Here is a 26,294-nt window from a genome sequence, read left to right as displayed (position 1 = left end):
TAAGCTTAATAAATTAGCATTTTTATTTTAATTATGTAAGCGTCTGTTTGTGTGACCATCAGTGTCTGATTTAGTCAGAAGCTTTGGACCCCAGGAGCTGAAGTTACAGGCAGCTGGGAACTGTCTGAAGTGGGAGCTGGGAACAGAGACTGGGTTCTTGCAGAAACAGTACGTGCAATAACCACTGAACCATCTTTTCAGCCTTCTGGAGTAACGACTTCTAAAGGAAAGTATCAGTTCTTATCCATCCCGGTTTTCAACTTTGTAAACACAAGACATGGTCAGGTCACTGTGCAACCCAATGTTCCAGCAGAGAGGCTCCCAGAGCACACCTCTAGGAGGCTGGTGTGGATGACAAGAAACTCAGGCTCACTGCAGTTGCTGTTTCAACTATAGAGAGACTGCACAAGTGGTTCAACAGAATTTACTTGTATATTTTCCATTTTCTATACTATTTGAAGGCATAGGATAGCTTTGTATTAGCTTTCTACAATACTGTGTTTTAAATCTATCCAGTAAACTAAGATGCAGTACAACTTGGATACAACTGAGGAGGTGAGAAGCAACTTGGCAGGCCCTGGTGCTCAACAGTTCCAGAATAAACAGGTAACGCGCAGCTGCATTAAAAGGTAGTTTGCAAATATTCAAGTTACACCAAGATTCCTTCCAAATCTCTGCCTTGCTCAAACCAGCGCAACCGGCCATTGCTAATACTGCGGCACGGCGTTTGGTAAATGGTGATGGTTTTACTTTCTTTTTAATCAAAAGCCTGTGAAGGTGCTGCCACACAGCAGAGAAAGTCAGCTCTGCTTGTGGTGGAGGTGCCAATTGTGAAGTCACAAAAGGTACAGTTTACATGAGAAACGCACATTAACAAGTGGCCCAAATACAGAGCTGGACAGAACCAGACCAGTAAGTCTATAGTTACTCAACTGAACTTACATAAGTACATTCAAAATAAAGCCGGAGATCAGAATTGGTTTTAGAATCAAATTTGCAGACTTTCTTGAGAAAACAGAAGAGTGACCTTCTGCAGTTGGAAATGAGGCTCTCACCTGGCAGAGACTTCGCAGTCCCTCGTGCACAGGTGAGGAAATAAGTGACAAAGTCTCTTGCACTGAAGTTATGTATTTTAACAGCTTTACATGTAATATTCATATATAAAAAACTTTAAGTGCTTTTTCTCCAATTTAAAAATCTAAAGAATTCAAAAATAAGGCATTCAATATTTGAAAAAAGTACAGATTTACAAAATGTGTATATTCTGTCATGAAAACTCCACACCAACATTATACACTTGGAAAAAAATACAAACAGGATATATTACAAATTTATGCAGCAATAACTTAGTTCACACCATGCAATAAAAAGTACATTAATCAAGATACACAAGCTTTTGTAGGTTCTAAACTGAAGGACTTTTTCTTTTTTCTCTGCAGAATCCTTAAAACCCGTGGCACTTAAAACTTGCTAGCCTTTCTACTGGGAGGTAAATTATACACAACAACGATGAAGGATGAACAGACCAGGTGTCTATTATGAATCATTCCAGCTTTGCTCAACAATGGCCGAAACTCTCTTCTCATACTCCCGTTTGTTCTCCTGATAAAGCTGTGCTGCTTGGCTGTTGGCTGGACTGTTTGGATTCGGTTCATCCAGCAGAGACTGGGAGAGAGAGGGAGAGAAGAAAATGCTGTTCAGCTGTGTGCTATAGTAACAGGACTCAGATGAGGACAGAAAATCACACAAAACAGAATCACTTGGAAGTTCCTATGTCATCTTTCGGGTCAGAAAACCTTCAGAAATGGCATGAAGCAGGTTTCTGTTGCTAAAGAACAGAAGCTTCCAAAATAGTTCTCAGTGGCCTTGAGACTTCCCATCTCAAGGAGATTAGCCAAAAGCAGCATTCATTAGCATAGAAGAACCTCCTCACCACTGAAGTAGCAGCTTAACCTGCTTAAACTATAACACCTATAAATACCTTAGAAATTTAATTTCATGTATTTTGTACTGCTAATAATATTTCTCTCTCTTTTTCTCTGTGTAGCCCTGGCCTCCCTCTGCCTCTGCTTTCCTACAACTAGGATTAGAGGTGTGTGCCACCACTGCCCAGCTCCCAGATCCAATACTATCATTTTTTTGTGGTGCTCAGAAGTTGGGCATGCTGGGGAAGTGTTATTACTGTGGTTACTCACATATGTTTAGCAGGGAGGAAATAAAAGTGTAAAGTTCTGAGGTGATCAGAGTGGGAAGGAAAATACAGGGTAATGAGCAAGCTAAGGGTTAACAGTCACTCTTCTGGGGCTGGAGAGATGCCTCAGTGGTTAAGAGCACTGACCCAGCAACCACATGGTGGCTCACAACCATCTGTAATGAGATCTGACCCCCTCTTCTGGAGTGTCTGACGACAGCTACAGTGTACTTACATATAATAAATAAACCTTAAAAAGAAAAAAAAAAACAGAAATAATTCCTAAGTTTAAAAAAAAAATAAAATAAAAACCTCACTCTCCTATGTAGATCGTATCTTAAATACATGAGACATGGGATCAGAAGTGGACTATGACAGGGGTGGGGATTAGAGACACACAGGGATTGGGCAGATAGACAGAGGGAAAGCAGGATAGACAGACAAGTAGTGAGAATCAGATATGAATAAGGTTCAGTGATGTAGCATGATATTCCCCAGAGATGAGTGGAGCAGTAGGCAAAAAGACAAAGACGGACAACACTGAAATGCTTTTTGGTTTTTTTTGCTCTTCTCAAATCAGTACAGCTCTCTCAGCCTCCCTAGACACATAAACCCACAGTTACTGCACCTCTTTCTTGAATGGAACAACACAGGTACAGGGTCTTTGCCTGGCAGTTCCTGGAGGTCCCGATGGTTTTCTAAGCAATCACTTTACTTCTCCCCAAGATACTACGTGGGCACAAGTAGGTCTCACTTGTAAGAATGTGGATGTAAGACAAGAAAGCAGGTTGTGAGTAGGCATGGTGGCACATGCCTGAATCTGCAGCATTTGGGAAGAGACAGTCTTCTGTGGGTCAGCCTGAGCAAAAAGAGGCCTCTGCCCTCCAAAAAGGCGAGCTGGGGTTAGACCTCATATGTCAACTAATAAAGTGTGGAGCAAGCTGGGCGTGGTGGCGCACACCTTTGATCCCAACACTTGGGAGGCAGAGGCAGGTGGATTTCTGAGTTCAAGGCCAGCCTGGTCTACAGAGTGAGTTCCAGGACAGCCAGGACTACACAGAGAAACCCTGCCTCAAAAACAAAAACAAACAAACAAACAAAAAAATAAAGTGTGGAGCAGTCAGGGTGTTGTCCAAGTCATGCATTAATTCCTTGGTGCTGGTTCTAAATAACTGGTTATATCCCAGAGAATATGAAGTTGTGATGCACATGAACTCAATCTTACCTGAATGGAAGTTAAGATGGAAGAGACATCATATGTGGGACTCCATCGATTCTGCAGGATATCTAAACATATGCTACCATCAGCATACACTGCAAAACAACACAGTTAGTTACATGCAACTCTCATGCCACAGTGAGAACTCTTCAGTACACACTAAACTCGGTCTCACAGGGAAGCTTGTTCTGAAAGGAACGTCTGCCTCACTACGCGTGGCATTTTTGGAAGGCTGAGGGAAGTTTTTCTGAAGCCTGCCGTACATTCATTACCACAATTTGGTCCAAGGTTGTAGCTCAGTGGTAGTGTGCCTGCTTCCCATGTGCAGGCCTGGGCTCATTCCCCAGCCCCCAAACCAAAACCACTCCTCCTTTCTCAAGTCTCAGACAGAGATCCTGACAAAGACCCACGTCTAGAGAGGATGCTCAGATTATCATGAACACAGAGATTTACTGTAGGACTTTCACAACTGCATCATCTATGAGGAAAAAAAAGCAAACTCCCTTATGCTCCAGTCTGGTTAAACTATGGCACTCACGTCTGGAGGTGCAGCTTGGTGGTAGAGCAATTAATTATACTCATGGACAAAGTCCTGGGTTCCCAGCATCACAAAAATAGTAAATAACAACGCATTCAAGGAACATTATTTATAGCCATCAAAAATGCCACCTATCTCCTGCGTTTGCCACAAAATTAAGGAGTTTTTGTTTCTATAGACAGGTTCTCACTATTATAGCCCTGGCTGGGCTGAAAGTCACCATGTAGACCAGGCTGGACTTGAACTCACAGAGATTGATTGGCCTGCCTCTACCTGAAAAAACGCTTAAAAATTATCCAGTAGGTTCCATTTGTTGATTTTTTAAAAAAATTATATAAATACCTTCACTTTGACTAAATGAGGACACAGACGTTTGTAAAATTAATGTCAAAATATTTACAGCTAAGACTGATAGCTGGTATTTACCCTTATAATGCGCATCCGATCCCTGAAACGCCTAGCTACACACATGTGGAAGAAAAAGAAAGAATGAAGTCAACACTCAAACCCTTAGGCCAAGGTTACAGACATTGCCGTGGAGTGTGGCTTCGTTCTTTTAGAAGAGTGTCGTGTAGTCCAGGCCTGCTGAGTCTAGCACAGCTCTGAGCTCTAACCCTCCCTCCTGCCTCTCTCTACCTCCAAGAGATCGTGTTGGGATTACAGGCATGTTCCACTTCCGGCAATCTTGCCAAACTGAAAAGCCTCAGAACCAGGATATTCTCCATGGAAAACAGGACTGAGGGAGAAAGAGCGTGGTGTGTGTGAGTGCGAGTGGGAGTGTAAATCCTAGGGTCCCCACGTTCCGTCCCTGTTATACCCCTCTGGGCAATTTTGCCTACCCTCCTGGCCTCACTTCTCTGTGCTAACAGTTAACTTCAGTTCAGACCTTCTGGCCTGAGAGCATAAGTCAGCCACCTCTCATCTTTTCTATAGAATGAAATGGCATACAGGCCAGAAGAAAAAAAAAGCATTTGATAATAATAAAATCTTGAACTAGTGTTGATTTTTTAGATACCAAAAAGAAACTTGCATCTAAATGTCCATCAACTGATCCACAGGTAAACAGAATCCATCCAAATAGTAAAATATTATTCAAGCAGTAGAGACGGAGTACAGCTACAGTTATCTCGATAGACCGACCTAGGGTCTACATAGGTGAAAAGTCAGTCAGGGCAGTGTGCGCTAAGAACCCATTAAAACAAAGTGCCCAGACTATTTGTTGTGTCTCACAAGACAAGAGGAAGCCAGCCACATTCATAGTTTTGCTGTGTCTGTGACTACACCCAAACTCTACTGAGCTGTGTAATTTTAATGTGTTGTACTTTTGTAACATGGTGTAATTGTGTAATGCAGTGCTGGAGCACACCTTCAATCCCAGTACTCAGGAGGCAGATAGAGCTCTGAGTTCATGACCAGCCCTGTCTACAAAGCAAGTCCCAGGACAGCCAGGGCTGCCTTGAAAAATCAACCAACAAACAGGAACTGGCAAGTAGAACGGTGCATACGTTCTATATGTGAGTGTGTCAACCGAGACTGGCCATGTAGCTCAGGTTGTGGAGTGCTGCCTACTGTGCAAATGTCCAGTTTGATTCCTAGCACCACAGATTTTGGGCATGGTGGCACCTGCCCTTAAGCCCCTGCAGCTGATCCTGAGCTCGGTCAGCCTTGGTTCCATCAACCTGAAGGCCAGCCTGGCTCTGAGATCCCATCATTTAGCTGTTTTACTCATTTGAGTGTGCACACATGTGCATGTGTAGATCAGAGGACAACCTGCAGGAATTGGTTCTATCATGGGCATCCTGGAGACCCGACTCAGGCTCTCACACTTAGACCTTTTTACCTACGGAGACATTTTATTTTGTTTTGGGAGATAGGGTCTCAGTCCAGTCTGGCTTTTAAGTAGCTAAGAACAACCTTGAATTCCTGATTACCCACCTCCTGGCTTGAATGCGTGGTTTTTAAAAGCTAAGTTTCAGGTAAAATTTGTGTTCTTTAAGCAAATAAATGTTTATTACTTTTAATTCAGATGTTATTAAATCACTTTAATTCACACATGGAACCCTGTTAAGATTCTAGCAATGAAACTGTAGCTAACACAGGTGTGGAAGCAGTACTTGAAGACCAGCCCTAACTGTAAGAATAAGCTGTGCCCAACGGGAGGAACGAACCCTCCAGCCCTCCCCCACCCTGAACAATCTAGGAGGCTGCGACTTACCATTTGGATGAAACATTTTGGATAAAAACCTAACGGTTGGTGGTTTATTTGGATATTCTTCAGAAAATTCTATTACTAGTTTAAAAGTACCTGAATAGAAAACAAACCAAAGTACAACAAAGACAAGCATTACTTTTAAATGTCTTCATCAAATAATTCTTAAGTCTATATCAAATTTTCCACAACCACACTCGTTAGCCCGAGAACTCTCATTTAGCGTATAAAATACCTAACATACTTCTGTTATAGACTATGAAACAAGCAATGCTGTCAAAAGCTGAGGATAAGCCCTTTCATGGGCTACTGGAGAAAAGTGCTAAGCGGCAACTGTCACATCTGATTAACTGACTGTATGATCTGTGCAGGCAGGTAGGCAGCACAGCTGGGATGTGTGGAGGTCAGTGGTCAATTGTCCTGAAGTTAGTTCTTTCCTCCCACCTTCACCTGAGCTCTAGGAATCAAACTCAGATTGTGAGGGTTGGTGTGGGTGAGCTCCTTCACCCTCTGAGCCATCTCAGCACTCCCAACTGTCAGATTTTTGGAAGGCAACTGGGCCCTAGCTATTAATATTTTAAAAATACACACTCAAAGAACTAGAAAGTTGTTTATAGCTGAAAAGGAGGGCGCCAAAGGCCTCTGAGAGCCACCGACCACCCAGCAAAGGACAGCTCGGGCGCTAACCCTGATGGGAAAGGTAGTTCTATTTTCATTTGAACGCTAAGAACCAGCTATGTACTTCACATCGTCACGTGTCATAGATTTGGAGCACACTCTACTTTGTTACTTTTTGTTGTTGCTATTAGTTGGAAACTTGGGGTTAGAGAGGTTAAAGATGTAAGCTACTGAGTACTAAGTCCTATCTCCTATCTGCATACACATTAATTGAGGAAACAGTTAACAAAGTTAGTCTTGGGGCTGGAGAGATGGCTCAGTGGTTAAGAGCGCCAACTGCTCTTCTGAAGTTCATGAGTTCAAATCCCAGCAACCACATGATGGCTCACAACCATCCGTAATGAGATCTGATGCCCTCTTCTGGGGTGTCTGAAGACAGCTACAGTGTACTTACATATAATAAATAAATAAATCTTTAAAAAAAAACAAACCAAAAAAAAAACCCAAAGTTAGTCTTAACTACTACGCTGAGGATCAAACCACAATGGCCTTATGGAGGTCTTAGGCATATACTCTTTGCTGACCTACACCTCCAGTCCTTATGTGTTTCAAGTCTACTTTCTCATTTTTGCAATTATAAAAACAGCTGGGCCGGGCAGTGGTGGTGCACGCCTTTAATCCCAGCACTTGGGAGGCAGAGGCAGGTGGATTTCCGAGTTCGAGGCCAGGCTGGTCTACAGAGTGAGTTCCAGGACAGCCAGGGCTATACAGAGAAACCCTGTCTCGAAAAAACCAAAAAACCAAACCAAAACAAACCAAAACAAACCAAAAAACAAAAAAACCAACAACAAAAAAACACAGCTGGACTAAATTAAAAAAAATAAATATATAAAAATCCAACAGCTGGACTATACAGTTTCAAGAAAGCATGTGAGGTAGCTGAGCTTTTTGCTCTAAGGACCACTCAGCAGAGAGGCACAGAGAATAGCATAGACTGTGATTAACTCACCATGGCAACAGCCACAAGAACGCCAAGAACCAGATAGAACCAAGCAGCAGCAAAGTACAAAACAATGTCGTGGCCCAAATATTACCACTTTCTGATTTCCAAAACATTAATTTTTAAAAATAGCATTTAATTAAAATAATGGTTGCAAAAAATCTCTGAGATTCACATAGCTGAGATTTACTGGCCCTTGTGTTTCTGTACAGACTGCTTCCAATAACCTACTGGAACTTGTACCAGAAATCGTTAACTTGACAGCTGGGGACATAGCTCAGTTATAGAACACTTGCATAGCAAGCAGATAAAAAGCCTGGGGTGGGATGCATAAGAAATATTGTAACCCCAGCTACTCAGGCAGCTAAGACAAGATGTCAAGTTCCAGGCCAACCTGGCAATTCTGCAGGACCTTGTCTCAAAATAAAGTAAAACGGGCTGGGAGCTAAGCGGAGAGCCCTGGCCTGCACACCTGGGGTCATTCTCCAGCTGCCAAAACAGAGGCCCTGGGAAAATCCTCCAAGAAGCAATTGAGCCTTATAACATATTAACCTACCTAAATCATTTACTTTTTTTTTTTTTTTTTTTTTTTTTTGGTTTTTCGAGACAAGGTTTCTCTGTAGCCCTGGCTGTCCTCGAACTCAGAAATCCGCCTGCCTCTGCCTCCCAAGTGCTAGGATTAAAGGCGTGGGCTGCCACGCCTGGCTTAAATAATATACTTAAGAGAAATACTAAATAACATACTTAAAGACTTGCTAGTGACAAGCACACTACTATTCTGCATTTGTACAGTTCTCCTTCATGTTTGGTTTAAAGACGACAGCTGGGTTCTCTTATCTACATGCAATCTGTTACAATATGTTGTTTAGTTGACATACAGTACATGGAGAAAATATGGCCTCACACAATATGTAACTGAAAAGGATTTTCACAGCCCTTTCAGATAACTAGACAGGTCTGATATTGCACAAGTTGGTTTTTGTTTGTTTGTTTGTTTGTTTGTTGTAATGGAGCATGGGGGGGGGGAGAATCCAAAAAACAAAAAACCACCTCTCTACTCAATTACAAGTTTAATGTAATTTAAAAATATATACAGAAATAAAAATCATGTAAAGTACAGCAGAATTAAACTGCTATACTAAAAGTTTTGTCTTTGTTTTTTTTGGACAATCTACAGACAGACCCAAGGGCATGGCAGGCACGCACTCCCCCAGTAACCCAGCTCCTGCTCCAGGCCTGCCAGCTCCACCCACTCTGCTGTGGAAGTACCACTGAGGTCCTTCATCACGCACAGTATTAAGGAGCAGTCCAATGTAATGACGAGCAATTTCAACTATCACCAAGTCCTTGTAACATGCAAAGAACACAGCCACTGTTGTTAGCACAGTGTGGGCCACAGTCTCAGCTCGTCCTTAGATGCTCAATTCCTTAGGTACAGATCTAGCTTAGTTAGGCTGCTTTTGTATCAGCAATGCAAAGGTCAACACAGCACTGTTAAAGATGATCACAGGTCTCCTGAATGGAGGACTCAAGACATCTTGAAGAGTTTGGGAATGGACAACTGAGAAGTCCTGACATAGTTAAAGAAGTGTGCCACAATCATTCAGTAGCTCCTGGGATTCCTCATGCCTACTCAGAAATAAGTGAGAGACCGTGTGGTATGCATCCCTACACGTGCATACATGTTTAGTGAGAAAGAGCATAGTCCTAGCATTTGGAAGGCAGAGGCAGGAGGATCTGTGAGTCTAGACCTACAGAAGAGGCTACAGTGAGATCCAGCTCACATGTACAGGTGCTAGGTTATTCGACAGCATCTCTGTCTAAGACCGACATCTAGACCAGCATTCTCATTCTTCAACAGGTACTTAATATCCTAGCGTCCAAGAACGGCACCACTCACTTCTCAGGTTTGCAGGTGGTTCTCTCACAAATAGTTCATAGTAACTATTCTTTTTTTTTCTTTCTTTCCTTTTTTTGGGGGGTTTTTCGAGACAGGGTTTCTCTGTATAGCCCTGGCTGTCCTGGAACTCACTTTGCAGACCAGGATGGCCTTGAACTCAGAAATCCGCCTGCCTCTGCCTCTCGAGTGCCAGGATTAAAGGCGTGCGCCACCATGCCCGGCCATAGTGACTGTTCTTGTCAAACATGCTGAACAGATGAATTCTGAAGTCATTCTGATAATTACAGCAAAGCTATTTAATTTTTTTTAAATCCACTATAATCAGGGAAAATCTTTCAGTACCTGCTTAAAGTCAATTTAATAAACTTAATTGTGATTACAGATTAGAATCATTCTCCCATTTTCCTGGCTCCTGTTAGACCCAAATTGAGATGCAAATGACTGCACAATGTTTCTGGGTGCTAAATGCTGAGTAGTGAAGCTACTGGTAACTATGAATTCAGGACTCAGGGATGCCTGGCTGTGGAGTGCTTCCCTAGAACATACCAAGCTCTGGATTAAATCCCTAGTACTAGGGAAAAAAAGAAATGAAAATTTTTTACAACACCCTTATCAATGCAGACAAGAAAGCAAGGAAACAGTTACCCACTTGGTAGCAGTACCCAAGGAGCACCCTCTATTAGGCTGCCCAAACATCAACTATTTTGTAACACAGACCACTTAGACCTACAGCTCTATAGGTAACCCATGTCACACGGAAAACTGGTGAAAGGTGACCAAGGTGATGTGCAAAAAAAAAAAAGATCCCCATGAGCTCTAACTTTTCATTTGCTTGCTTAGTATACCAATAGCTTATTAAGAGTAGAGCCTGTCTTCAACTACTGTTAAGAGTCTCTGACCAAAGGGCACCCTTTTAATATGTAGATAATAAGAATTACTTACCATCTTCAAAGGGTGTCCCTTCTGGTCTGAAAACAAAAAGATCTCTGATTAAAATTAGTTTTTTACTCTTCTTTCTCTGTCTTCGGGGAGGGAAGGATAATTTGGGAACTAGGAGGACAGCACTCACCCTGCTCCTGAAAGCTGCATAAACTTTACCTGTCAGACTGCCACAGCCTTGGCAGCACAAAGGACTCTCAATGCTCAAGTTCTTTTTGAAAGGAAACTTGTCTATGATTTTGTTGCAAAAGAATACAGTACAGCTGAGTGTGGCGGCACACACCCAAATAAAGGTATGTGCCTTTATTCCCAGCACTGGGAAGATATCTTGAGTTTGAGGCCAACCTGGGCTACAGTGTGAGTTCCAGGACAGCCAGAGGCTACACAGAGAAACCCTGTTTTCAAAACCAAAACCAACCAACAAACAAAAACCCAAGAGTCTACAAGTGAACCTGGTACCACACACTTGTATTCCCAGATACTCAGATACACAGTCTTAGGCCAGCCTGACTAACTTGGCAAGGCCATCTCAAACTAAGATTTTAAAAAGGATGGTATAACACATACAGAGGAAAAAAAAAAAGCAGGGGATGCGGGTCTCCCAGCCCAGGCTTGCCCAACCATGCAGCAATCGTCCTGCCTCAGACTTCTGAGTGCTAGGATTTATTAAGGATAAGTCAGTATACCTATTTTGATTTTCTTGAGATAAGGTCTTACTAAATGAATAGCCCAGGTTGGCTTCTACATTGTGATCCTTCTGCCTCAGCCCTCCAGGGGCTATGCTTACAGATGACTGCTGACCAGGACTTCAGGAATGTTAGGCAAGCACTCCACCACTGAGCTAGCTACATTCCTAGTACCCCACTAGTTATCCACTAGTTAAGTGTAGATCCCCCACTAGTTATATACTAGTTAAATGTAGATCCTTGTAAGACAGCTTACTGATGAAGAGTATTTGAAAAAACCTCTTACAGGAGTTTGATTTCCAGCACCCATGTCAGGGAGCTTACAACTTCAGGATATCAGACACTGCCTCTGGCTTCCAATGGGCACCTGCTGTCTTATACACATATCCTTCAAACCCTAGTTTTTAATCAATTACCTGGGTTGACTGTAAAATCATACCATACCATAACTAGCTGTAGTGGTAAATTCCCATAATCCCATAGATAGACAAACACACATAATCAAAATTTTTTTACATTTTAAATCAAAAAGGATGTGCAGGGCTAGCAAGACAGTTTAGCAGGTAGAACTACTCGCCATACTATCTCTTGAACACATGATGGAGGGCGAGAAATGACTACACAATTGTCATATTACTTCTACACTGAGTGTTATGGGTTACAGAAACCTACTCAGTCAGTCAGCTAGCATACAGGTGTGCACACTTGCACACAAATAATAAGCACAAATAATAAACAAGAAATTAAAAAGATATTATATGGTAGCCTATGCCTGTGTTCCCAGCACTGAGGATGTTGAAGCAAGAAGATCCCAAGTCTGAGAAGTGCATGGAGATCTTTTTGTTGTTTTTTTGTGAGACAGGACCTCAGCAGGCAGCCTAGACCTTAGCCTCTAAGTGCTGGATCAAAGGGTTGAACCCCACCCTGTCAAGAGTCTATCTCAATAGAATCTCAAAGGTGCTAGAAGTGCAGCCCAGTGATGGATGGGGCATTTGCCTACAGGGTGTTTCAACCTCAGTATTACCCAAAGTCATCCAGCAGCTTCTCGAGGGGCTGTGCATATGTGATTTTTAGCTAAAATTCTTGTCACAGCAAAGTTTTTGGTCCTTTTGGTTCCAAGTGTCCTTACAGCTCCAACAGTAGGGGCATAAACACTTGCACGGCACATTTTGTATGAGGTGGTTTACCTGATCTCCTTCATTAGCCCATTTAATTTCCAGCATTTACTTATTAGTGTGGGGATCAAGCCCTGGGCCATATGCATAGCAGGCAAGCAGTCTACCACTCAGCTTCACTCAAAGCCTTCACACCCTAGGATCAGTTACCTCGAGTAACCATAAAACCATACCACAGTGTCATACGCCCACAATCCCAGCTACTCCAGAGGGCCTAAAGCAAGAGGATCACTTCAGCCCAGTTCAAAATCACCCTGAGCAACACTGCAACACACCTTGGCTCAAGGGAAAGAAGCCAAATTAAACATAACAGCAAGCAGACCAATTTTATATAAGTGCCCCAGACTCAACAAAATGTTTCAAGAGCTGGGTATACAGCTTAGGGATGGGAGCACAATTAGCACAGGAGGCCCAGGGTTCTCAAAAGATGTGTCCCCGCCCCACACAAGTGAGTTTCAGAATCAGCCTCAGCCTCTCTCCCCAGTGCTTATCGACTTACCTTTTCTGAGCAATCCCTAGCTCAACTCACCCAAATATAACTGCGTTCCACTGCATGATGTTGTTTTCAGACGGGGCGCCACTGACCCCCACAGGTGGGTCCTCTTGCAATCTGCAAGTCCAGAGTAGTCATTCTCAGAGTCGAACATAGGCCGGTGAGGTCAGACCCTACTGGAGCTACTCTGACAGATTGGCTAGACTGACTTGTTATAGTTGGAGCTGAAATGAGCTACGATCTAAATGAATCAACCAGGTTAATATACCTATTAATACTACCAGATCTCTAAGTCCTTCTTCAAACAGCAAAATTTAAGATATGGTCTCTTGAGGAACTTGTTTTCAGAGTGCCCTCTTGACCCACGCAAAGTTTACAATTTTAGCAATGAAAAATACTTTTAGATAACCTGCAACTACCAGGTGGTAGTGGTTGTCCACACCTTTAGACCCAGCACTTGGGACGTAGGTGAGTGAGTTGGAGGCCAGCCTGGTCTACAGAGCGAGTTCCAAAACAGCCAGGGCTACACAAAAAAACCCTGTCTCAAAAACCAAAAACCACAACAAAAACTTACAATTTTCGTACCTTAATCATGGAAGGATCTCCAGTCCTAACTACAGACACTACACAACACAAAAATGTACTAATGACTAAAAAAAAAAAAAAAAAAAAATACTCCATTTAACTAGAAAGCAAGTTTCACTTCATGGCCTGTGCTTCAAACAGTGCCTTTCTAAAGTAGTCAGAAGCGCCAGCTAGCTTTCCCAGCAGTCTCCATTTTAAAAACTCTGCTCTCAGGCCAAATATACCTCAGGCCTCCATACAATGCTTTCAACAGACATCATCAGCAATTTCACGTAACCTCAAGATCCTTGGGAAACCACCAAAGGCACCTTGTATTCAACTGGGAATCGAGTACAGAAATTGCAAAAATGAACGAGAGATAAATAATAATAGATGATGTATTATCCATAATGGAACGTTTTATTTGTGTATCAGTTACAGAGCTAATCAAATATAGTGACTTCAAGCATTGGGTGACTTTTGCACCAAAAAGGACATCTCTTTGTCTGGCACATCATTAAAAAAAAAACAAAACAAAAAAACAAAACAAAAAAACAAAAAAAAAAAAACCAGCCAGGCAGTAGTGGCGCACGCCTTTAATTCCAGCATTTAGGAGGCAGAGGCAGGCGGATTTCTGAGTTCAAGCTAGCCTGGTCTATAGAGTGAGCTCCAGGACAGCCAGGGCTACACAGAGAAAGAAACCCTATCTTGGAAAAACAAAACAAAACAAAACAAAAAAAAAACAAGCAAGCAAGCAAACAACAAAAACCTGTCCATCACACAAAGTATGTTGTGATTTTTAAGTGGACACTTGGCAAACTGGTCAACCTCAAGCAGATTAGGTCACTAACAGGACTGAGAGGGACGAATTTACTGCTTCATTCCTCAATTGTGTGGCTAAAATCAGCAACGAATTAAATGATGAAGTTGTCCAGGTCCCAAGACAACAGCTTCCAAATGCCTCATAAAGGGTTTTCTCTCTCTCTCTCTCTCTCTCTCTCTCTCATAAAGGGCTTTATAATGGCAAAGTTGAGCAGTTGCTTCCTGAGAGGCAAATCTAAGTTTTTATATTACAGATTTGTCTCAATCACAGTGGGTCTGCCCAGAAAGAAAACTAGTATCTAGTCTACTGTTTCTGCACTTGTACGTTTCCAAGGAGAGGTAAACAACTGGGAGAGGTCATCTTCTTCCTTCAAGCCCCACATTTCCTATAAACCCCTATTTTCCAAAAGGAGGCCCAGGTGGAGTATCAGATTAGCTCCAGTCTGACGGAAGGCATTTTTCCAGGCTGGGGAGGCTATAGATAGGCTTTTATTCCGGGGCCAGATCTCAGTTCCAGAAGGCACTGGCAGCCCGAGTGGCTAGCTCCAGGCCCAGGTTTCCCGAGCCAGTTCTCAAGGTCCTTCCAGGTGGGCGGGGGCAGATCGGGTTTCGGGGGATGGGCTAACCACCTCCGGACCTCGCGCAGCAGACCCCACCCTCACCACTGCAGAAAGGGAGAGATTTGGGGCACTATTCACCCCAATCTCTCGCTACCAACAGGAGATCACGGGGCCCTGTAACAAAGCTGGACTGGTCCGCCAGGCGAGGCCGGAGCCTCAGGAGCAGCTCACTCGCACCACCTGGGGAGGGGACGCCGCAGGGTGCAGAGGCGGGAGGTGAAGCGTCTGCATCTGCCCTAGGTGGGCCTCTGGGACACCTAGGCCCAGCGATAGCCACCTTCCTACTTTTGGGGGGGAAGGGCAGGAGGCTGTAGTACCGACCATCTTTACTCCAGACAGAGGGAGGTATGAAGCGAGGGAGTAAGAGCCACCGGGAAACCGGGACTGCCGTGGGTCCCGCAGGCCCACTGCCCGCCTCCTCAGGGTCACCAGGGGGAAGATATCCGGAATCCCCGCCCTACAGTCCATGGCTTCGGGAAGAGGCCGTCATATTGGGCTAAGACGAGGGCCCTTACCGCTTGAAATCCCGCATGAGCCTCCTACGGGCCGGGGTCGACATGCTCCGCAGCTGCCCCGCGGTCAGTCTGAAAGAAAAGAGTCCCGTTCAGCCCCCCCACCCCCCGGCGCAGCGGCCGAATCACTGTGGGTCGCCGCCGCCACCGAGACTGCACAAACAACCCTGCAATGACGTCTCCCTCCGCCGCCTCCAGATCCCTCCGCCCTCCGCCAGTACCACGGCGGGAGGGGGGAGAGGGGGCGGGGCGAGCGGGCGCGCGCGGCGCACCGGAGGGGCAGAAGGCGGCCTTCCGGGCTTGTTGCTCGCGGGCAACTACGGAGGGTCCGCTCCGTGCTCACGCTGAACACGGCCCGGCCCAACGCCCACGGAGCCCACCCGCTACCTCGCCTCGCTCCCCCCGTCGCTAGTTTCAAGTTCGGCCGGACGCGGAGAGAGTGGTGCATCCGGAGCCTGAGATTTCGGGGGAGAGGAGGTGGGGGTGACGTCAGGTCACGTGACCGCCAGCGCCGCTGTCAACAATCCACCCCTGAGGGGGAGGGAGCGAAGTATCTAGAACCACGTGTGCCTGTGACGCCATCAGAGCAGGTCACGTGACGGCCTATCCTGGCTCTGGTTTCAGGTCTAACAAAGCAGGTCCTTGAGTTTAAGGAGTTGACACCTCTAGTCATACATTATTCTTTTGGTCCCAAAGTACTGGGGCTTTGCATAAGGAGACATTGTGGAAGGAGCCGCTTGCGTTCTGAGTCTTTTAAAACGGAACAACAAAAAAAAAAATCTGGACTTAATTCTGTGTTTCAAGTGGCTTAGCAACTCTGGTACGTGGGACAGGTACTGAAAGTGTGGCAAAGCCTTGTAATGAACGGCTTTGAATGCTACGGTCGGTGCAAATGAGATGGGATTAAGGGTATTTGCATCAATAGCCTGTTCCTGTTAATGGAATTTCCATACTTAGAATCTATACAGAAATGAGAGTGGAATAGATTGCCCAAACCTTAAAGACTCCATCTATGGAGTCTTTGAATTGGAATCTGTGAATTTGCCTGCGGTGGGGTACAATTGTGTTTTTCAAGAAGTGAGTGGGTGTGATTTTAGAGCATATCAATTCTGCTGGTTGTCAAAGAAACCTACAAAAATGATTCAGATCAGGGGAGAGATCGTGCAGACATGGGTGGGAGTTATAGCTCGACTCTGAGGTAACTCATGACAAGCTTTATACAATAGCAAAGAGGGGCCAAATGGACCAGAAGTGCGGTGGCGGGGATGATTCATAGCCGATTCCGAAGCATTGACCACCATAGCCACCACAGCCCCCAGCAGGCTTCTGGAATTGCCGTGCTCAGCTTCTAGCCCTGTATTGGGGATTTGTTAGTTCTAGGGACCGGAACAGTGTAGTAGATGCGGAATTCTTTAACTCAAGAAGGGGGAAGAGCATGAGACGCCACTGCTCCACTCCTTCGCATGGTTCCATGAAACCAGGAAGGGTTAACCTTTTCCACTGTCCTTATCCCTCCTTCTTTCAAACAATTCTCTTGATTTAAAATGACCTTGAGAACCCAGCGTCTCGGTGCATCCTGCTAATCCCACCATTCGGAGAGTGGAAAGAATCAGGAGTGTAAGGCTAGCCTCAGTGAAGCTGGATGGTAGCCACCCTAGGCAGCCTGAGAGTCTCACCCTTCCCCGCCAAAAAGTAACCTTGAGGATTGTCAGGTATGTCTAACTCATGCTAGTCGCTGCTGTGTCCTCACAATGTGACTAAGCTAAAGTTAAATATTCTTACCTTTACGTTTCTTCTCTTTGAGTTATTCCGTAGAACCCCAGGGCTTTAGGTAGCCCTGTAAAATGTTATTGAGAAGGATGCAGCACACAAGCACAACTCCAGCACTGGGTAGGCAGGGACTAGAGGTCTGCAAATACCACCGCACCTAGAACTGGGAGAGACCTTGTCTTGGGGGAAAACGGGCTCTTTAAATCCCCTAGGCCGGTACAAGTGCCTGGGCTTTTTTTCTTCCCGTCCAGCCATACCTATCTTGAATCTTCCTCAAGATCAAGAAATACATAGAGTGAAATGGCAGACTCTTTTTTTTTTTAATCTCATTCTGTTGCTTATCTAGCAATTTATTACTTTTTAAAATGGACGGGATAGTTTTTTTTATATCCAAAATGAAATGTTTTGATGAATTGAATGCTTCCCAAAAATATAGAGGGTAGAATGTTAACAAAATCCACACAATTTCATGGCCAGGTGGCTTGCTGTAAACCTACAACCTCAGTCTTAGAACTGTAATTTCACTTTTTAAAACAGGGTAACTTGCTATGTAGACCAGGCTGGCCTCAATCTCACATAGTTCTGACTTCCTCTCTCCTGAGCCCTGGGATTGGGAGTTAGTTTGTGATGACAGGGGCTCACTAATTCATGCTTTGCTCCTTGCAAATATTTAGTTCATAACAAATCTTAAGTAAACATATAGCAGGTCTCACAACATTCTTATTTATAGGGAAAAGAAAAATCCAAGCCAAGTGCCCAGCCCTCCTAACTCTCAACCTCCAAAGCCAGGCTCTAGCAGTTAGTAGCAAAATTGCAAAAATGGAAATGCGTCTAAACTGTTTTTGTCTGTTTTGTGTTTTTTGTTTTGTTTTTTGAGACAGGGTTTCTCTGTGTAGCCCTGGCCGTCCTGGAACTCACTCTGTAGATCAGGCTGGCCTTGAACTCAGAAATTCACCTGCCTCTGCCTCCCAAGTGCTGGGATTAAAGGTGTGAGCTACCATGCCCGGCTGTTTTTTGTTTGTTTGTTTGTTTGTTTGTTTTTTAAGATTTATTTTCTTTGTACAAATACACTGTAGTTGTCTTCAGACACACCAGAAGAGGGCATCAGATCTCATTATAGATGGTTGTGAGCCACCATGTGGTTGCTGGGAACTGAACTCAGGACCTCTGCAGTAGTAGTCATAAACCTAACCGCTGAGCCATCTCTCCAGCTCTAAACTGTTTTTTGTTTTTTGGTTTTTTTTCGAGAGAGGGTTTCTCTGTATAGCCCTGGCAGTCCTGGAACTCACTTTGTAGACCAGGCTGGCCTCGAACTCAGAAATCCACCTGCCTCTGCCTTCCAAGTGCTGAGATTAAAGGCTTGCGCCGGCCTGGCTTTGTTTTTGTTTTTTTTAAAAAGCAGACTAGTTTCTTTTTTACACTACTCAGCACACTCCTTGTGCACATTCATTTGTGTGTATAGGTCACAAGACAACTTGGAGGATTGGTTCTTTCCACCACGTAGGTCCAAGAAATTGAACTCTACTCTTTGGGCTTCATAGCCTTTTCCTACTGAGCTATCTCGTTGACCTACTTTTGCTATTACAGTTAAATCAAGATCTCTAAAAATGGAGCCCTTTTAAAAGCTCTGCGGGCTATTTAAAAGTACATCCCTAGGCGTCCTTGTAGTTACTCAGTCTGTGGCAGAGTCCGGTGAATTATTTTGTTTTCCTAAAAAGTTTTGCGTTTCACACGTCATGAGAAAACTTTAAAAGTACTGCTAGGGCTGGGTATGATGGCACTCAGCACAGCACTCTAAGCAGGCAGATACTTGGGAGTTTGAGGCCAGCCTGGAGGTATATATTGTGAGTCCCAGGCCACCCGGAGCTATATAGTAGCCCTTGTTTCAAAACAAACAAAAAGGGATTACTAGTAGGTAGAAAGCAGTAGTAATTGGGAAACTGAAAATGTGTACAGAATTAGTGTTAGAAATAAGTCAGGGGAGTAGTGAACGCTGAGTATGTGGCTTACTACCGAGCTAAGCCCTCTACCCAAAAACCACCTTGTCCCCGGTTTAAGGATTATGCCGACTTTGAGGTCGAAATCGGTTGCATGGAATAGTAACGAATCACTGGGCAAACTGTAGCCCCATAAGTGTTCCTTAGATCCAATTATCTCCGTCAGCCTCCTAGAACCGGGCACAAGTAAGGGACCAGCAACCACCCAGGTGACAAAACGCTCTCTTGCCGGGCGAAAGCCTCCAGGCGTTCATTCTGCTATAAAATGCCCCGCTCTCCCTCATTTCTCCACCCGCCCCCCCCCCCCACCTGCAAGCACGCGGGCCTCCTACGTCCCCCCCCGCCCCCCCCCGTCCCCTTGGGTCTATTTTCCGCTTCGTGTCACTTTCCCTTCCGGGTCAGGACCCCAGCAATTTCCAGTCTTGCGTACTGTGCTCCGAACGCCGCAGGGCCCCGCCCTCACCCCGTTGCCAGGGCATCCGGCTGCCCGGAGCCGGCAAGGTCGGCCAGGAGAGGAGGTGTGGTGTCCCGGGCCGGCTGGGACTTGCACGCAGCCGGGCCGGCGGGACTACAGGATGGGCTGAGGCGGCGGCCGTTCTCAGGACGAGGTCGACAGCGCGGCGAGACGGGCCACTCGGGTTGGGGCTGCACAGACTGCGTGTTTGAGGAGAGGGCAGGACGTATGGGTGACTAGTGCTGAGGTGGGAGTCCCCACGCTTGGTGGACCGTGGCTCCTAACAAGGGACCCTCAGTGTTTGTTAGCGGGACTTTTTAGTTTGGCTTCCATTGTTTCTGAAAGGGGACCTCAAATTGTAAATCCCGTATTCTAAAAGAATGCCTGAGTTAAACGCATATCAGACCTCTTTTATGTCTCAATCCCGGTTTACACAAAATGCTAGATTAATGAAGGACATCCTGCGTTCTGGTGAAAGTTGGAGCTTCTTAGACAATTTAAGAGTCCCCTCGAGCAGGCTCTGCAGTAGCTGGCACTCCTAGTTTTTGTTCTTATATCCGAAAGTAGGGGATTATCTCTAAGCATTGTAGAGCTTGTATAATTGAAAGTGTGAACGTTTAACGTTTTCTTTCTTTATTTCTGTGAAGTAGAAGCCAGGCTTGAAAATGGAGATGTATGAAACCCTTGGAAAAGTGGGAGAGGGAAGTTATGGAACGGTCATGAAATGCAAACATAAGGACACTGGGCGGATAGTGGCCATTAAGATATTCTATGAGAAACCAGAGAAATCTGTCAACAAAATTGCAACGAGAGAAATAAAGTTTCTAAAGGTTTGCTTCTTTTGCCTTTTATTATATATATTTTTTCTTGTTTTCCCATTGGGACCTATCTTGCTATGCAGCCCAGGCTGTCTTGGAATGCTTTATTTTTTTCCAGGGCTAAGATTTACAGGCCTACATTGAAACACCCATCTTCTTTTTCCTTGATTATTTAAGTCAAAAGAGAAATTGTTATGGGATAAAAATAAAATATATGAAAGAATATTTCCATTAACAGATATACTAAGACCTGTCATAGAGAAACCCTCATTGTCTACAGTCTGTACTTTTTTATTGATATAAGATTTGTGTGCTTGTGTATAACAATTATGCTAGTATTGTAAAATCATTCAAAACTATTCAAGTATAATACTTAGTAAGGATGTCTGCTTTGTACAAGAGATTGTGGAAAACAATGAGAGTAGAAAAAAGGAAAAAAAAATTTTGCCAGGTATGGGGTGCAAACCTTTAATTCCAGTACTGGAGAGTCAGAGACAGGTAGATCTCTGAGATTAAGGCCAGCTTGGTCTGCAGAGTGAGTTCTAGGCCAGCCAAGGCTGTTAAACAAAGAAAACCTGTCTTGAAAAAAAAAAATTGTTCCTTAGTGGCATAACTACGCAGGAGGGTATAGTAAAATAACCCTGAATAAGAGTGGTTCACGCTGGGCCAGAGAGATGGCTCTGTGGTTAAAAGCACTTCCTAGACTAGAGTCATTTTCTAGCACCCCACATCAGCAGGTTCACAACTGCCTGCAACTCCAGCTCCCAGGGATCCTTTACCTACTTCTGGTTTTCAGAGACACCTGCAGGCATGTGCATACAATCACATACCCACACAGGTTTTTTTGTTCATTTGTTGTTTACTTAATGGTTAATATTAAATTCCACCAATTCCTGTTTGATGGGGAAGGATTTTGTTTTGTTTTGTTTTAAACAGAAAATAGGGTATGTACTTGTCCTTGAATGATGTACAGCAGTGGGGTAGGATGGAGATACTTCCAGGTTAGGGGAACAGCAGTAAGGTCAGAAAGACTAAAACAGGACAGCAAGAATGGAAAGAAGAGCAGATACTTGCTCTATGAGTTTCCTGTATAGAATTAGAAAGAAGTGTGATTAGTGTAGTAAATTGGAAACAGAAAGTGTTTTAGGCTAAGAAGTCAAAACTTGGTTTGGGGGCTTGCTAGTATCATGAGGCCATTAAGGAGTCAGAGATGCCCTGAAGTCCAGAGAACACTGCAGTTGATGTGAGTTGGAAGAGAGGTTGAGAACTAGTTCAGTTGTGGAAATGTTGAGTTGGAGGTGACAGGGATCTGTAACTGAAGACTATTAAGCTTTTACAAACAGCAACAGTATCGGGGAGCTCAAGGCACTGCAGGGGTGCTGGGTCTACTAGACCAAAGAGCTGAGGCAATCAAAAGAACATGAACGTTCCTTGGAGAGTCCATAGCTAGAGACTGAAACAAACCAAACAAAACCTGACTCTTTTCTATTTGCTTCTGCACTCTCCTATGTTATCTGCAGTCTATCATTTTAACTTTGTATCTATATTTACACTGCTGAATTCTAAAAAATGGCCTCATGATACTAGCAGCATTCCTGAGTTAAATTCTTATCAGACCCCCTTAGTTTTCAACTTAATACATTCTACAGACCACTGCTAATAAAATAAAAATTTCTAGTCCCTGGAATGTAGGTACATTCGTTTCTTACCTTGAGACTGAAGTCTAGGTGTTTTATATGTGATGAAGATCATAGCTATTCCTGCCATCGTTATCTGGTACAAAAGCATTTCCCTTTTTAATCTCTATTAGATAATATAAGTCAATTTGCTTCTAACTAGAATCCTATAGGAGCACCTGTAGACAGTCAGAACTGCTCTATTCTAGACTGTATGAAGGAAAGATTAAATGCTAATATAGATAATTTTGTACTATGAGAGACACCAGTCCCTGCCTTATGAAGTGAATCAACACTGTCAGGTCATTTGTGCTCCTTAAGTGAGAAATAGAATTAGGAGATAATTAGTAGCCTAGAGGAGTCCATAGCTAGAGACTGAAACTGAGGGGAAAAAAGCCTCTAAATACAAATTTTCTAGTCACTGGAATCTAGGTACATTAAGGTTTCTTGCCTTGAGACTGGCGTCTAGGTAAACTGGGTATCCTGCCTCCACCTCTCTAGCACTGAGATTACGTGCAGCACCTTGCCTGCTTTGTCTTAATGTTTAAAATACATTTATTGTGTGTGTTCATACACATCAACAGCACACAGGTAGAGGACAAAGGGTAGCTGGCTAAAATTGGAAGGCTCTCAAGGACTGAACTCAGGGTGTGGGGCTTGACAGCAAGTGCCTTTACCCCTTGAGCCACCCAGTTTTATGTGGTGCTAGGGATCGAACCCCATGCTTTGTGCATGCTAGATAGCACTCTACCAGCTGAGTAACAGTTCCAGCCCCTGCATAATAATGTTTATAAAAGTAACCATGAGGGGCTGGTGAGATGGCTCAGCGGGTAAAAGCACTGACTGCTCTTCTGAAGGTCCTGAGTTCAAATTCCAGCAACCACATGGTGGCTCACAGCCACCCGGAATGAGATCTGATGCCTTCTTCTGGTGCATCTCAAGACAGCTACAGTGCAACTAGTTATAATAATAAATAAATCTTTAAAAAAAGAAAAAAGTAAGCGAGAGTGACAGGAACCCTGAGATAAGCCTGAAAACATATTTTATTGTTATAAATGCACACAAATAACTTGAGACAGGGTCTCACTATGTATCCCTGGATGCTTTGGAATTTGCTATGTAGACTAGGCTGCCCTCAAACGCACATATTTGCCATGTCTGACATATGCAAATTATTTTAAGACACTCTATTTCCTTTGTTTTGAGTCTCAGTATGTAGCCCTAGCTGCCTTGGAACTTCTGTAGAACAGACTACTAATTTACAGGGAGAAATCTGCCTACCTCTGCCTCTTGAGTGCTGGGATTAAAGCCATGTGACACCATTAGCAAGACAATTTAAACTCCTCTGACTGACTGGCCTGGCTCAGCTGCTTCCCGTCTCTTCCTACCTTTCTTCCTTTCAAAGAGTCTTAAACTTAAAATAATTTCACTTGATGTGAGTGGGTGCTGTGCCTGCATGTATGTCTTTGTACCATGTTCATGAGTGCCCACAGAGAACAGAAGAGGACAGAAGATGTCTCATTCCCTAGAACTAGAGCTGCAGATGGCTGTGAGTCTGACAGTTTAGACCAGAGCCCTAGAGACTAGAGCGTTGACTTAAGAGTATTTGTTGCTCTTTCACAACACACAGTGAGTTTAAGGCTAGTCTGGACCTGGATTTGATTCCTAGAACCCATAGATAGGGTGAAATCTGATTTTCTCTTCCGACTTCCCTGGGCATCAGACATGAACCTGGTGTATGGACATCCATGAAAGTAAAATAGTGGATTTCACACATAGAATAGTCAATAAATGTAAAAAAGCTAGAGTCCTCTGGAAGAGCAGCCAGCGCTCTTAGCTGCTGCTTCGTCTCTACAGGCCCCTTCCTTTTCTTTACACAAAGTGTTACTGCATAGTCTAGACTAACCTTAAACTCACTGTGTAGCCCAGGCTAGATCAAACTCTTCCTCATTCTGCCTCAGCTTCTGGAGTTCTGGGGTTACAGGCATATGCCGCCACCCACTACTATTCAATTTAACATAATCTAGTAAGAGGTTTCTTACACTTGTTAATATTCTTAACCTAAAATGATTGTCCAAAGAACTCAATTTTAACTAAATTTTAGAATCTCATCAAACAACCAGTAGAGCAGTGAGAATATTTATGGAAATGTTGTCTAGTAATAGCAAAAAGTATAACGAAGTACATTGTTTTAAAGATTTATCTAGTACATTTAAAATGAACGTTTCTGCTGTTTCTCTGTGTATCCCTGACTGTCCTAGAAACTCATATTGCTGACCAGGCTTGCCTCAAACTCAGAGCTCTGCCTCACAATCTCTGGAATCAAGTGTTACCACCCCTGGCTCTCTACTGCCTCAGTTGTTTTGTCTTTAAAGACTAAGGGCTGGAGATATGGCTTGGGCGTTTGTTTGTTTGTTTGTTTGTTTGTGTTTTTGTTTCGAGACAGGGTTTCTCTGTATAGCCCTGGCTGTCCTGGAACTCACTCTGTAGACCAGGCTGGCCTCGAACTCAGAAATCCGCCTGCCTCTGCCTCCCAAGTGCTGGAACTACAGGTGTGCGCCACCACTGCCTGGCTATGGCTTTCATGTTAGGAACACGTGTTCTTGCAGGAGATCTGGGTGCTATTCCCAGCACCCATATGGTAGCTCACAACCATTTGTAACTCCAGTTCCAAGGCTGGGCACCAGGCATGCACATGTGCACAGACATACATGCAGAGCAGACAGGAAGCCAGGAGACAATATTGAATTCCCCAGAGGCACCTAGTGCTGGAAACTGATTTCAGGTCCCCTACAAGGGCAGCAAGTGCTTTTATCACTGAACCATATCTCCAGCCCAGATTTTTTGTTTTTAAAATTAATTTTTGATTGTATGAAATGAGGGTCTCGCCGTGTTGCCCAGGCTGGCGTCAGATTCATTTTCCTGTTTTAGCTTCCCAAGTAGCTGAAACAAAGGGTGTTTTGTTGTTTAGTAGATTGTAGAATAGATAATGAATAAAAATACCATAAATACTTGTATATTTATGTCATTTCTATGTCATTTCACATATTTGCAGGTATTTGAAACATTTTGATACTCTATTATCAAGTAAATTCATAAATGATGCCTAGAGCTTATGGTTTATCCTCAGGATTTAAGACCAAAATTAGAGAATAAGTTGTGTAAACTAAAGCACATCTTAACAATATTGAAGTCCATGCTTGGACTGGAGAGATGGCTCAGTGGCTAGACCCCTTGTTCTTGCAGAAGTTCCAGGTTTGGTTCCTAGCACTCACATGGTGGTTCACGACCATCCTTGAATCCAGTTCCAGGAGAGCTAACATCACCCTCTTCTGATCTCTGGAGATGTCAGGCATACACATGGTGTGTGTATACACCTGCAAACCAACACTTACACAAAAGAATGTGAAAGCCCATGCTCCTGTGAGCACATGGGGGCCTTAGTGGCTAGGTCCAGCTCAGCTCAGCTCAGCATGTGAGAAGATCCCACGTTCAACTTCCAGAAAACAAATAACTGTACATTGATGTGGTGGCTCATATTTGAAACCCCAGCACTCCAGAGTCTGAAACAGAAAGGTAGTGAATTCTGGGCTAGGTGGGATACTAGCAAGCCCTTGTCTCTAAAAATCAAAATAAAAACAACTACAAAAATAACCAACAGAAAATAAGGTGCTTTTTATTTTCTTTATTACTTTTTTGTTTTGTTTTGAGTTTATTTCTTTTTTTCTTTTATTCCCTAGAGCTGAGGACCAAGCCCAGGGCGTTGGGCTTGCTAGGCAAGCACTCTACCACTGAGCCAAATCCCCAACTCCTTGTTTTGTTTTGTTTTAGACAGTCTCACAGTGGAGCTCTGCCTACCCTGGAACTCCTATGTCCACCAGGTTGGCACTGGATTCATGGAGATTGGCCTGCCTCTGCCTCTCAAGTGCTGGGATTAAAAGCCTATGCCACCATGCCTAACTCATTAATTCCTTTTAAATGTCATGTGTTAGGTACAAACCAAATTAAAGATGGCAGGACATTTCTTATCGAATTGTGGTACACTAGTTCTAAATTATTTAATAAGCATCCAGATGGCAACATGTCTCACCTT

General features: G+C 43.9%; 2 protein-coding genes across 19 annotated transcripts in view; one reads left to right on the top strand and one right to left on the bottom strand.

Annotated features, from left to right (window-relative positions):
• Ube2b (ubiquitin conjugating enzyme E2 B) lies at positions 1-15,987 on the bottom strand. The gene is made up of 7 exons (XM_021178030.3): positions 15,874-15,987; positions 15,490-15,558; positions 13,005-13,085; positions 10,618-10,643; positions 6,164-6,253; positions 3,417-3,505; positions 1-1,665 (listed from the first exon to the last, which is right to left on the bottom strand). Exons 2-7 carry the CDS (start codon positions 15,531-15,533, stop codon positions 1,537-1,539), a joined length of 459 nt encoding a protein of 152 aa, XP_021033689.1. The 5' UTR covers positions 15,534-15,558; positions 15,874-15,987; the 3' UTR covers positions 1-1,536.
• A 3,716-nt stretch (positions 15,988-19,703) lies between these two features.
• The window catches only part of Cdkl3 (cyclin dependent kinase like 3), an 83,088-nt gene continuing 76,497 nt past the window's right edge, over positions 19,704-26,294 (top strand). For 15 of the 18 annotated variants that reach the window (XR_015045070.1, XR_015045071.1, XR_015045069.1 and 12 more), the window contains exon 1: positions 19,704-20,537. Coding sequence is in view for 13 of the 18 variants with exons in the window: in XM_085830033.1 (XP_085686159.1) it covers positions 20,373-20,537 (165 nt within the window). In the remaining 5 variants the exon portion in view is untranslated. The remainder of the gene's footprint in view (positions 20,538-26,294) is intronic. The other 3 variants (XM_021178012.3, XM_021178013.3, XM_021178011.2) reach the window with 3 other exon arrangements.

This window comes from Mus caroli, unplaced genomic scaffold (assembly GCF_978045245.1).
Source record: "Mus caroli unplaced genomic scaffold, Mus_caroli_1 scaffold_13, whole genome shotgun sequence".
Taxonomy (NCBI): Eukaryota; Metazoa; Chordata; class Mammalia; order Rodentia; family Muridae; genus Mus; species Mus caroli.
The sequence above is the reverse complement of the archived record's forward strand: the minus strand, read 5'-3'. Positions and strand labels throughout refer to the sequence as shown.

Coding starts and splice junctions, on each gene's coding strand:
- Ube2b (XM_021178030.3), bottom strand. CDS start 15,533: ATGTCGACCCCGGCCCGTAGGAGGCTCATGCGGGATTTCAAGCG. Junction 13,086..15,489: donor CTCATGCGGGATTTCAAGCG/GTAAGGGCCCTC, acceptor CTGGACTTGCAG/ATTGCAAGAGGACCCACCTG. Junction 3,506..6,163: donor CAAAATGTTTCATCCAAATG/GTAAGTCGCAGC, acceptor GTTGTTTTGCAG/TGTATGCTGATGGTAGCATA.